Source organism: Mus pahari, chromosome 19 (assembly GCF_900095145.1).
Source record: "Mus pahari chromosome 19, PAHARI_EIJ_v1.1, whole genome shotgun sequence".
Lineage (NCBI taxonomy): Eukaryota > Metazoa > Chordata > Mammalia > Rodentia > Muridae > Mus > Mus pahari.
The window spans coordinates 76,114,173-76,127,731 of NC_034608.1; the positions used below are offsets into that span (position 1 = coordinate 76,114,173).

At 37.9% G+C, this 13,559-nt stretch overlaps 1 protein-coding gene across 4 annotated transcripts in view; it reads left to right on the forward strand.

The window, feature by feature from the left end:
• The window catches only part of Nek1 (NIMA related kinase 1), a 132,909-nt gene that overhangs the window by 40,790 nt on the left and 78,560 nt on the right, over window positions 1–13,559 (forward strand). For 2 of the 4 annotated variants that reach the window (XM_029531854.1, XM_029531855.1), the window contains exons 12-14: window positions 5,955–6,014; window positions 12,855–13,018; window positions 13,099–13,230. In XM_029531854.1, the coding sequence (XP_029387714.1) occupies window positions 5,955–6,014; window positions 12,855–13,018; window positions 13,099–13,230 (356 nt within the window). Of the gene's footprint in view, window positions 1–5,954; window positions 6,015–6,814; window positions 6,875–6,958; window positions 7,007–7,156; window positions 7,232–12,854; window positions 13,019–13,098; window positions 13,231–13,559 lie in introns of all 4 variants that reach the window. The other 2 variants (XM_021218780.2, XM_029531856.1) reach the window with 2 other exon arrangements.

Here is a 13,559-nt window from a genome sequence, read left to right on the forward strand (position 1 = left end):
GAACTCACTTGGTAGACCAGGCTGGCCTCGAACTCAGAAATCCGCCTGCCTCTGCCTCCCGAGTGCTGGGATTAAAGGCCTGCGCCACCAGGCCCGGCAATATCCTTATTCTTGTAAACATCAACTCTATCCTTCCAATTGTTCCAAAACTACTGGTAGTCATCACTGAGTGCTCTTTTAGTACTGTGTGCTCTCAGCAACGCTTTCACAACATATTGAGTTGTTTCTTATCACTTCTTCCTATTTGGTTCTAGCCACTTTTGTTCTCACATAGGTAATGATGTCCTAGCTGGTTTTCTGCTTCCATGGGTTGAGGGCTGAGAAGACTGACCACTGTGTTAGAGTGAAGCTCAGTTTTTCATCTCAGTCAGCAGCCTCTGGGCAATGGGATGCTCCTCAGCGTCCTCTGACAGCCTTCTGACCTCTCAGAGCCTCATCTTCTACTTCTTCCATGCTGGTGGATGGCAGCCCTGAGCTAAACCATTATTTTATTATCAACATGCTCAGTGCTGCTTGAAAAAGTATGAGTTTTTTTCTTGCTGTTTTCTTCCATAGCTGTGATAATTTGACTGAGAATGGCTACCATAGGTACATGTATGTGAATTCTGTCCGCGGTGGGTAGGACTGCTTGGAAAGGTTTAGGATGGATGGCCTTGTTGGAAGAGCTGTTTCTCTGGGGACAGGTTCTGAGGTTTCAAAAGTCTCATGTGATTTCCAGTGTTCTCTCTCTGCCTCTAGGTTGTGCACCAAGATGTGAGGTCTCTGTTGTTCTGCACTCTATCTCTGTTCATGTCATTGTGGACTCACACACTCTGAAACCATTAGCCAAATTAGACACTTTCTAAGATGCCTTGTTCATGGAGTTTTATCACACTATTAGAAAAGAACAATAAAAGATAACTAAAGACAGTGTGTTCACTACTCACTTTGTGATTATACCGTATCAATAATAGCCATCCCTTTCCCACATTCATAAACTACGCTGGGAAGCGACTGTGCTTTGTCTGTCTCCACATTATTATTATCAAATGCTTTTTTGTTTAGTAATAGTATTTCTCTTATCTCTGTGTATAAACCTCAGGAGTATGAAGGTTTTATATTGGTCACCATAAATTGCCACTGAAAATATATCCTGACCTGTAATAAGCTTTCCATAAATATTTATTGAATAAGTGAATTAATGATAACTTAGGTATCAAGTCACTTTGAAGCCTTACTTTTTTTCAAAGAACTGATATCCAACATTTTAGTGAAACTCACGTTAGAAAAATCATCTTCTCTTTATTTGTACTTTTATTAAGATTTTATTTTTACTTTTATGTGTATGATTGTTTTGCCTGCATGTATGTTTGTGCTTTGCTACATATACAGTGCCCATGAAGACCAGAAAACTGCATTGGATCTCCTGAGACTAGAATTACAAATGGTTGTGAGCCACAGTGTGGGTGATGGGACTTGAAAGAAGGTCCTATGGAAGAGCATCAAATGTGCTCTTTTAACTACTGAGCTGTCTCTCCTGTCCTTGTCATTTGTAGCAAGTTCATGAGTATTGAGAAAAAACTGGAAAGAAAAATGATAATAGTAAACTTACTTGATCACACTAGAGAATATTATAATAAAATCAATCATAAAAAAGAATTTTCATTATTATTATTATTATTATTATTATTTTAGTTAGAAAAGACCCATAACTTGCTAGGATTATTAGTAGCTAAAGACACTAAAACTTAATAAAATCTCTTTAACTTCCTATTATAATCTAGAAATTGAAATTATTAGATTAGAAACAGGCTCATGGAAGTAAAAATGTATATACTAGATCCATGTCCAAAGTTCTGCCATGTAAATTCCGTGCTTGCGCTTAGGTGATAGGGAACTTTGAGGATTCCACCTTTCCTGCTCCTAGATTCAGCATAGCAGCTAAGTGGGCCTCTCAACAGTTACTGACCATGCCCTGTAAGCATGTTGTCCTCTCTCTTGTTTGATCTGTTCCCTCCCCTCCTTTTGAGTGTTTTTTCTTTGTCTTTTGTAGGCTCAAGTCCCTTCAGTATCGCACAGTTTTCTTATAAGCCCTTGCTGGGTAAAATACTTATGTCCTCATCTCTTATCATTTTACTATGGAAACAGTAAAATCCCTTGAGGGAACAGAAGCCTACAGGAGCCACCTGTTTACGATGAGTGTTCTAGCTTTCCCTTCTAGATTAATAAATAGGATGCTGGCATCATGGCCAGGGACACTGTCACATTGGCAGCAGTGGCATTTAAAGTTTGTTTAAAGTTTCCCAGTGATCGAAAGGATAGAGATGTTATAAATATGCTAATACTCTTTTCCACAGACCTTTTTCATTTTTTTCCTCATTGTGTCTTTTGCCCCTCCCAACAAAAAAATAGAACAAATTTACTTATCAGAACTTCTTCAGTACGTTGTGTATATCCTTTTAATGCCATGTATATTAGAATGACATCTTTTGGGGCAATTTTATACATGTTTGCACAAAATTGCAATTTTCTCAGTTTTTTTTTAAATGAATAAACGATTGAATGAGTTCAATTCCTACCAGGATAGCAATGCCCTTTATTTTCTAACTATTCTAAATAGGATGAAAGGACAAATAAAACCCCGACTTCAAGGCACAAATAAACCAGTGTTCTTTGAGATGTTCCTTCATGTGTGTGGCATATAATGTATGTGTGTATGTGCTGTGTGTAATGTGTGTGTGTACGTGGTAGCCAGCCTTCAACTTCAGGTACCTCTGTTCCTCTACACTTTATTTCTTGAGACAGGATCTCTCAGAAAGCCAGAAACTCACTATTTTGACTAGGTTACTGGCCCACAGCTTCTAAGGTTACAAATAAACATTGGAAAGCCTGGCTTTTGTGTAGATGATGATTTAGAGTGAAGTAATAAGTAAAAAACAACTTTTGAAAGAGATTTTTGCATACATAGATAATTTGGGTGATAACAATTTGGTTTCTAGGGAAGCACATTGGTATTTGAAGTTATTTTAGTATAATCATGTCATTTTTTTCCATGAAGTATTTTGATAAATTTGAGATTGACTTACTGTGCTTTTAACAACTTTAAAAAATAAAAGAAGGGAGAAACATGTTTTCAGTATCCAAACAATGCCTTTCTTTAAGAAAATTCTAAGTATTTCACTTGTTATCATCAGGATTGCATTATAATCTATTGCTATGAAATCAGTTAAGTTGACTTCACTGCTACAAATATGCTTTTAAAAAATTTTACATTCCATACCAAAATTTCTTTACAAACATGTTTCATTTTTTATAGATTTTTAAAAATATCAATTAAAAGTAAATTTATTTCATAGATAATTTTCAAGACCTATTTATTCTAAATAGTATTTACACATGCAACCCATTTTTAACACTTGTAATATAGACATGCATAGCTTGTCTGATTTCTTGGGGAATAAAACTCATATTGGCCATGGGTAAAAGAGGGCAGACATTCTTTTTGTTGTTGTTGTTATATTTTTTTATTAGATACTTTCTTCATTTACATTTCAAATGCTATCCCGAAAGTTTCCTATACCCTCCCCCCGCCCTGCTCCCCTATCCACCCACTCCCACTTCTTGGCCCTGGCGTTCCCCTGTACTGGGGCATATAAAGTTTGCAAGACCAAGGGGCCTCTCTTAACAATGATGGCCGACTAGGCCATCTTCTGCTACATATGCAGCTAGAGACAAGAGCTCAGGGGTTACTGGTCAGTTCATATTGTTGTTCCACCTATAGGGTTACAGACCCCTTCAGCTCCTTGGGTATCTTCTCTAGCTCCACCATTGGGGGGAGGGCAGACAATCTTATGTGTTTAAATCAATAAGAAATACACACTTGCGTGAACTTGTTGAAATAGACTAGTTTTACCTCTTGGCCATACACTAGTCTGTAAAAAAGAAGGAAATGGGGGCTGAATTAATAATATGGGAAAAGGTCCCTTTTTGACCAGGACTATAAACCATGTGGTTTTTTGGTATAGCCGATGGACTCAAATAAAGTGTATTTAATAATGCTTCCTTCATTTTCAGTTAGTATTCAATGGACACAAGCTGCATGCTGTGGGAATTTCATATTCCTAGTACTGATATTCAGAACGTTATATCCCACCCGTCATAATCTGAGTGACGGAGAAAGTGGCTCGGATGACAAAGGCTACCTGCCAGCTTTGGGGTTTTAGGCAAGCTTACCGCTTTTTAAATTGTGTTTTGGTTTTGTTATTTTTGAGACTGGGTGTGTGTAACAGCCTTGGCTGTCCTAGAACTCACCTTGTAGACCAGCCTTGTCTGGAACTCACAGAGATCTTGCCTCTGCCTCCCAGATGTTGGGTCTAAAGGCATGTGCCACCAAGTCTAGCACTTTCTAAATTTTTTTTAAGCAAATAAACCTGATTTTTCTAAGCCAACCCATTGAAAACTAAATAGTAACCACCCCTTGGGATGTGCCATAACTTATCTTTAAAAGATTTAACCTAACACAAATTTACTGTACAACAGAGACTATTTGCTTGATAACACAGAACACACACTTACAGTGCTGAAAATGATTTTATTCTGCAATAAAAGAGAATAGAAGTAAAATTATGAAAATTTTAAAGAATCATAGAAAAAAGTGAAAACATAACAATCATATAGATAGGAAACTTGTCAAGTGTCATAACACATATATAGACTAAGAGGAAGCAGCAAGTTTTACAGTATTTTAGTTCTCTACAGCAGGCTTCCATGGCCACCTCATCTCCCAGAACCCTTGCTCTCTCTCTCTCTTTTCTCCTGAAGAGCTGAGGTGGTGTCAGCTCACAGCACAGTGCCTGACTGGGAGATTTTAAATAAGCGCCTATTGCTGACTTTTCTTGAATGATTCATTTTTAAATTATTTTTCTTAAAAAAACTATTTACCTGAAAAAATATGAAATATCTTTTACATTCAAATTTGCAGTAGTTTATTGGAGGCTGACTATTTTTACTTGGAGGTGCAGGCATTTCTTTAAGGCTGCTGGCACTAAGCCACTAGAGGGAGCTGCAGGAGCATGTGTTAGCGGTGGACTCACTTTAATTTTGGTTTTGTTTTTTAGGTGGCAGAAAACAATACGATTTCTTTAGTACAGTATTTCTGTGTATCTCTTCAGTGCAGAAATAGCATTCTGAAAGTAATCAGATGATTTCAGAGGGCCAACTTGGCATTTTATCCCATAAATACTCTCTATGTAAGACGATAGAGAATATCAAATAACTCATATAACCCATCGATAATATGCCGCCATCTTAAACACCTTCTTCTTGGGCTCACAACAAAGTCTGACAACCTGAATTTGATCGCTGCTGGAGGAGGGGAGTCACTTTCCTTTGGGTGTGTACCCCTAATATGTTGCTGGTGATTCATTGGCTAGCCCCACACTTTTGGGCATATATGGGTTATAAGACTCAGTTATGAAAACAGAAAGGAGAGGAAATTGAAATAGGTATGTGTTTTGAGGGGGACCCAGGTGGAATTGAGGGGAGAGATTGGATGGAGTGTACATGGATCAAAACTGTGTGGGGCTTGGTGATACAAAAAGTGCTAGAGGTGAGAATTTGGGAGTATACACGATAAAATATACTGAATACATATTAAAATTTTAAATATTATTAAATAAAATGATTATAAATTATTTTTAAATAAATCATTAAATCAAAATATTTTTACAATATGTTGTGAAAACAAAACTAGTTGATGATGAGGAACCCATTTTCATGATTTCTTTGAGGGCTGTATACCTGTCTGCTTAGTGAAAGGCATATCAAAAGGTAGTACAGCAAATTTGAAACAGTTATGACTGTGTTGGCTTTATCTTTTCCTACTTTAAACTTACACAAATTTGTAATTTCCAAATGAGTATCTTATCTAATTTATCTAATTCATAGTTTTATTTTATTTTATTTTATTTGTCCAGACCCATCAAATTCCCGTGAAGAAAATAAATTCTGGAGAAGAAAGGAAGAAAATGTCTGAGGTATAAAGATACATGTGTGCTTATTTTAAAGCTTTTCAAAAATAGTTCTTAAGACAACAGCAAACCCACTAATGTTATAGAGCAGTGCTTCTCAACCTAATGGCTTTGACTCTTTAATCCAGTTCCTCATGTTGTGGTGATACCCAACCATAAAATTATTTTCACTGCTACTTTCTTAATGTAATTTTGCTACTGTTATGAACCATAATGCAGTATCTAATATGTGACCCCTGTGAAAATGTCATTTGATTTTCCCAGGGGTCATGACCCATAGGTTGAGAATCCCTGTTATAGATAGAGCCTTTCCATCTTGTTTCTTTCAAATATTTACAATATCTTTGCTTTCTTCATTTCACGTCTCCTTATTTCTTTTGGTATCTCTCTTATGTTGATGTATTTTTTTAATGAAAATATAAAAAGTAGAGTTTTTTTTAAAGATTTATTTATTTATTTTATGTATGTGATATACCTTCCCTCAGATCCCATTACAGATGGTTGTAAGCCACCATGTGGGTGCTGGGAATTGAACTCAGGACTGCTGGAAGAGCAATCAGTACTCTTAACCGCTAAGCCATCTCTCCAGCCCCCCAAAGTAGAGATTATTAATAGAGCTGGGCAGTAGTGGCGCACACCTTTAATTTCAGCCCTCTGGAGGCAGAGGCAGGCAGACCTCAGAGTTTGAGGACAGCCAGTTCTACAAAGCAAGTTCAGGACAATCAAGGCTACACAGAGAAACCCTGTCTTTAAAATATATGTATATATATGTACATATTGATATAAGTATTCTCGTTTTGTTTAAGGAAGCAGCCAAAAAAAGAAGGTTGGAATTTATTGAGAAAGAAAAGAAGCAAAAGGATCAGGTAGTTGTTTGCCTTGTGTTTCTCCCTTTGCCTGGCTGTAGAGGATAAGAAACGGGTTCTGAGAAATGTCTGAAACTGTTACAGATTAGGTTCCTGAAGGCTGAGCAGGTGAAGAGGCAAGAGAAGCAGCGGGTAAGATATGTCTCCACAGTGCATCTGCCCCTCCCACACATGCCTTATATAAGGAAGCACACTGATTTGTATGTTACTGCTAAATGTATTCTACATGTTTTATATTAAGTAGTTGAAATGGTATTTTGTTTATTTTTCTTTCCCCAAAAGTTGGAGAGGATAAATAGGGCCAGGGAACAAGGATGGAGGAATGTTTTAAGGGCTGGTGGAAGCGGTGAAGTAAAGGTAGGCATTCGATCCCAATAGAGTAAACTGTTGTTTGTCTACAGTCTCATCTTCTGTAAAATGTGTATGGCTAGCTACTTTCTTCATATACCAATAATAATTATCTAGAATTCTGTAGCATTTATTATGCTTTATTCCGTATCTGTGTGTATTTAATATGTAATATAATAATAAAAATTAAGTCATGTGTGACATTTATAAAATAGGTTAAAACTTTTATGTCGTGGCTTAATACAGATTTTCACCCCAAGGGAATCTCACAAATCAAATACAAAATCAAATATGCTCATTAGAATTTCTCACCTAACCTTGAAAATTAAGTTCTCAGAAGATTCCCTTAACTGGCCACTGCTAGACTCTTCAGGATAACTGTCCCCACCCCTCCGGTGAGCTCCTGCTGAGCAGCAGGACTAACTTCCTAAGTGTGCACCTGCTGATTCTCCTGTCTTTGCACTCACTCCCCCTTTCTCCATTGCCAGCTCCCCTCCTTGTCCACTGCCTCCCTGCCTCCATTCTTTTACCTAGATAGCCAGTCGCCTCAACAGCCATTTACCTAGTTTCTTAGGTTCACACATTCCCTTTGGGCAACTGTGAGTCTTTAAATTGGAGAAGTTAACTGTTTTGAGTTTATTTTCAAAGCCCAGAGCTTCTCTGCATTCTCAGACAGAAATGTCTTCAGCCATCCTTGTTCCATCAGTCACCTTCTCCCTGCTTTGCTTTCAGAAGTTCCGGCCTGTATTCGGTACTCATAAGCTTAATCCTGGAACAGTCCCGGGGATTCCCCTTCCCTAGTGTGTGCACCTTGTATTCCCTCCCCTTGGGTTCTGAGTAGAACTTGCTGATGGTAGCTCCTTTTACTAGATTACATTATGTGATAAATGGGCACTCCCATGATTACATTGACAGAGCAGACTCCTTTATAGTAGACTGGAAAGGGAAAAGAAGCATAGGGAGAGACATGTGTCTGCTCACCTGGAAGGTAGCCACCAGCATGGATGTGGCAAGAAAGTATAGGTGACTTCAGGATTATAACAGTGATCTCTAACCAGTAACTAAGGAGAAACGATACTCCCTAGAACCAGAAAGCTCTGAGATGCCGAGCCTCAGATATGAATGTAGCCCTCTCTGGCTTACAGCAAAATATACCTACCTAAATCATATACCTGCCTAAACCAGGGAATTAGATAATAAATAGATATTGTTTTAAGCTGCTTAGTTTGCAGTAAGTTTTCGCACAGCTGTAGGAAATGAATGCATATTCCTTTGTACTGTCGTTTTTCTTTTGTCAGTGAGCCAGCTGTTGCTCAGCTTGCAGTTAAACTGTCAATTCACCTGTCTGTTGCTCCCACTAGCCTCTCAGTGTTGAATTAGACAAGAGGTGGTTATCAAAATGAACTGCTGACCATTCTTGTTTCTTCTCTCAGAGTTATGATGTGGACAAAAGTATGTTTTGTTTGTTTCACCTGTATATATAGATATGCATATATACTGTCCTCAATTTGTGTTGTTTTCTGTCTTTCAAGATGCTTTTCACATCAGTAATTCAGTTCAAATCTTCTTTTTACAAGTCACTACTTAGGTAAACGTTATATAGCACTGTAAGTACTTCAGTTTTATATGAGTAGTACTTACTACTTCCTGGTCGGTAAGCAGTAGCTCAGGATTTGGTGCATGGTTCTGCTTTTGCTTGTTGGTTGGTTGGCTTTCTTTTTTTTTTTTTTTTTAAGATAAAATTTTATCTATTTTATTATGTATGTGAGTACACTGTTTCTGTCTTCACACACACCAGAAGAGGGCATTGGATCCCATTACAGATGGTTGTGAGCTACCATGTGGCTGCTGAGAATTGAACTTGGGACCTCTGGAAGAGCAGTCAGTGCTCTTAACCATCTCTCCAGCCCCCAGTTTCTTGGATTTTCAAGACAGGCTTTCTCTCTGTTACTCTGACTATCTTGGAACCCTCTCTGTAGACCTTGATGCCCTTGAACACAAAGAGAGCTGACAGCCTCTGCCTCCTAAGTGCCGGGATTAAAGATGTGTACTACCTGGCTGAATTTGGTCCATGGTTAAAAATTAGCTTATTCTGAATTGAACTGTAGGCCAGGACTCTTACCCAGCATTTGTGCCAAATTCACCAACACTATTGAGAATTTGCTGGTTGCTTCCTTACTCCTTTAAAAACATTTTTTAGGTTTATTTTATATGTGTGAGTATTTTGCCTGCATGTATGTATGTGCAGCACATGCAAATCTATTGGTCTCAGAGATCAGAAGAGGGTGTCACAGCCTCTGGAACTGGTGTTACAGTTGGTTATGAGTCACCATATGGGAGATGAACTGAACCTATGATATGTGCAAGAGACATTATTTTTGGATAGTTAGATACTATATCTTTAATAGTGTTTGCCTTATTTTATAGATTTCTGTAATGCATCTATGATAAGAAGTAAATTCTATTAATGTTTTTACCTATTCCTAAGTTTAAAATACTTATTATGTCAGACCTGGAATTACAGTGTAACGTGAGTCAAAGAAATCCCCAAAGGAGAGATAGATTAAGACTGAAAATGAAGATAATTCAAAATCAATGTTTTTATTATGTATAGACATTGTTGCTCTAAAGTATAAATAGCTGACTTTATTGGACAGTTACAAAGTCCAAGACTTCTTGGCTATGTGCCACTGTGCCTGGCTGATTGATCTGTTTTCAATGTGTTGCTTATAGATTCTTTTTTTAAAAAAATACATAATTTGTACCTAGTTTTACCTAGTGATCATGATATGTAAGAAGTGTATCTCTTGCCAGGCGTGGTGGCGCACGCCTTTAATCCCAGCACTCGGGATGCAGAGACAGGCAAATTTCTGGGTTCCAGGCCAGCCTGGTCTACAAAGTGAATTCCGGGACAGCCAGGACTAAAATAAAAAAAAAAACAAACAAACAAACAAGTGTATCTCTTGTTGGAAGATACAGTGTAATGTTCTTCATTAGTAAAAACCTCTTTATACGTAAAATAACATGGATCAGCCCATAAACATGCTAAGTAAAGTAAAATAGACAGAAGAGCCCATATTGTATGATTGTATTCGTGTGCAATGTTAGAAAAGACAAATCCACACTATAGCAATAGATAGGTCAGTGCTTTGTTTTTGACTAAAGAGACATGAGGGCTCTATCTTGAAGTAATTGTGATAATGGCAGTGGTTACATGAGTAAGTATGTTCATCAATACCATCAACTCAGTGCCTAAGAGAGGCTGCTCAGTGTGTAAAGGTGCTTACCACCAATCCCGGTGCCCTGTGTGGGATCCCAAGGATCCACATACTGGGAGGAGAGAGCTGACTCCTGTTTGTTGTCTTCTGATCGCCACACATGCCCTGCAGCATCCAGAAGCACAAATGTATAAACACAAATGAAGTGCTAAGAATGTCCATCAACCTATGCTTGTAATTGGGAAGCTCTAAGTGTGTGCAAGCTCTGTAAAGGCCTCTGTAAAGATGATTTTTAGAAGATTGTGTTGCTTCAGCATTCTAACACAGTGTTTTTGACGTTTTGTATAGACATCTTCAAAGATGTTTACTTATGCTCACTTTACTAAAAAGAAATATAAGAATTATTTAAAGTCAAGATCTTACCATTGAACAGAGTAGTCAGTTGTGTAGATATGACTACCTTTTAACAGAATCCTAACTCTAAAATGAATATTTTTAAATTTCAATTTTATATCTGTGTATATGCATGTGGAGGTTAAGTCTGCGGGTGGAGACCAAAAGAGGGCATCCGATCTCCTGGCGCTGCAGTTAGAGGTTAGCGATGGTTGTGAGCCACTGAGTATGTATGCTGTGAAGCACCTCCTACCCACTGACCCATCTCTCCAGCCCCGCAGTGCATGTTCTGAGGATGTGTGTGTGAGAGAACCACTGGGATTGAGCAGTCCACTTGGTTAGCTTTCTGATTTCTGCCAAGTTTTATCCTGGCCCTTCAAGATCTGGTTTTGTTCAGTTGTTTGGTTGTTTGCTTTGTTTCTGTTTGTTTTGTGAGGCAGGTTTTCTCTGTATAATAACCTTGGCTGTCCTAGAAGTTACTCTGTAAACCAGGATGGCTTCAGACTCACAGAGGTCCACCTTACCTTTGCCTCTCAAGTGCTGGAATTAAAGACACATGACACAATGCCCAGCTTGAACTGATTTTTAAAGTAGACTTTCTCATAAAATTTTATATATAGTATCAAGATGTTAAGACAAATTTCCTCTTATTAGACTTGGCAGAATTTTTTTATTTGATTCTAAAATTGGTTGTTTTTGTTTTGTGGAGGGAGAGTTTTGAGATAGTGTTTCTCTATGTAGCCCTGGCTGTCCCCGAACTCACTTTGTAGGCCAGGATGGTCTCAAACTCAAAGATCCACCTTCTCAGTGCTGGGATTAAAAGTGTCTACCACCACCTAGCTTTAAAAGATATCACTCAACTTACTCAGCTCTCTCAGCTTAAGTCCTATGAGATCATTGATTGTTTTTCTTTCAGTGGACTCCTGCCTTTATCATTCAGTCATTTCTGCAGAAAACACTAGGAAACATTCTGTTCAGCCTTTTCATTGACAGTCTTCTTCCATTGCTGTCACAGAGCAACCCTTAGTTGTTCTGCCTTTGTGTCTCACTCCCACTTACGTGTGTAGTATTGGGGATCTTAAAACGTTTCAATACACTGGAAAGTTTATTTCACGAATGCGTTCTCCCAGGCTCAGTATCGCTTAGCTTGTAACCCCTTTTCTTTTCAGTGTTTAATGCTCTGCTCATCTGCCTTATAATTGTGTTTGTGACAGCACTTCCTTCCTTCACCTATTGAAGCACACACACAAAACATACATGTAGTTTATTTTAGTTACCTCCACTCTTTTCTTGTCTGTGTTTTTAAAAGATTGTTATCAAGTCTAGGCAAAACAGTATCTTTCTCCAGCACTTTAAAAGTAAAATATATTTTTGCCTATGGCCATCTTTTTCTGGTGTGCGAATCTGTTTACTACTTCATAGTACGCCTACTTCATTTATTCATTGTATGTCTAGCATGCCGGTTTACTTTTGTGGTTTTTCCAATTTGTTTGAAAAATATTATGAGTAGGTATGTTTCTCCTCTTCTATATGATATAAAATAAACTTAAATCATGTATTTACCTTCATATTTACTTGGTGAATAGATTTGAGTATATCAAAAGTCACATGCATAATTAATTAAAATTTTAGCTGTGATATCAAATTCTGCTTGACTTCAAAACCACATATATTTAATCTTCACAGAAGTTATTCATGAAATGTAGGATATTAGCATATTTAAAAGGCTTCATAATTAAGCTAAGGTTTTTCCATATTTATGTGAATTTAGTGACATCATAATATTTTAGTTTGTCACATTGAGTTATTCTTTACTATTAGTAGCCAAGAATACTACTGTCTGATTGCTTATGTAGGAAAACCTTTTACTTTTGGCCATACGTTTATCAATATGTTAAAACTAGGTAATTACTATTTTTACGTTAAGCATTGAAACTGACTTTTTCTTTTAAGGATGGCTCAGGCCTCTTTGGCCCTCTAAGATGAACATGGCATCTGAGAGCTCTTTGTTTACTCCCCAGGCTTCCTTCTTTGGCATTGGAGGGGCTGTCTCTCCTTCACCTTGTTCTCCTAGAGGCCAGTATGAGCATTACCATGCCATTTTTGACCAAATGCAGAGGCTAAGAGCAGAAGATAACGAAGCAAGATGGAAGGGTGGAATATATGGTCGATGGCTCCCAGAAAGGTATGGCTGTGCTCTGCTCAGGTTGCCTATGCATTGCTTTAGAGAAAGCCAGGAAAGTCACTGTGGCTATTTGTCTACAGAGGAGTTCCACCTGGAGTTCGTCCAGGATTTCCCACTGAGGCTTCAGGTCACTACCATTCCCCTGATGCTGGTGCTATTAGGAAAACTCAGAAAAGACTGAAGGCCGTGTCTAAGCAAGCCAGTGCAAACAGGTTGGCCTGTGATGATGTATGCATCCATCCTGTGTGCTTTTGTTGTTTGTCATACCTTCACTTGTAGATGGTTTTCCCAATGTCTAGCTGAACATTTTTGCTCTCTGGGTATAATGAATCTTCATGTGCAAATTTGACCCTTGATTACACTATGACAAATGTGCAGCTCTTCGATTCAGCCTGAATATTGTGGCTTATTTTAATGCTTAGATAGAACATAGTGTTTAAAAGATCATATGATAACTATCTGCCGACATATGGTTGTAATAATTTTATCTACTTGATTTGAATAAATCATAGCTTGAATTTAAATAGAATCACACTTTTTG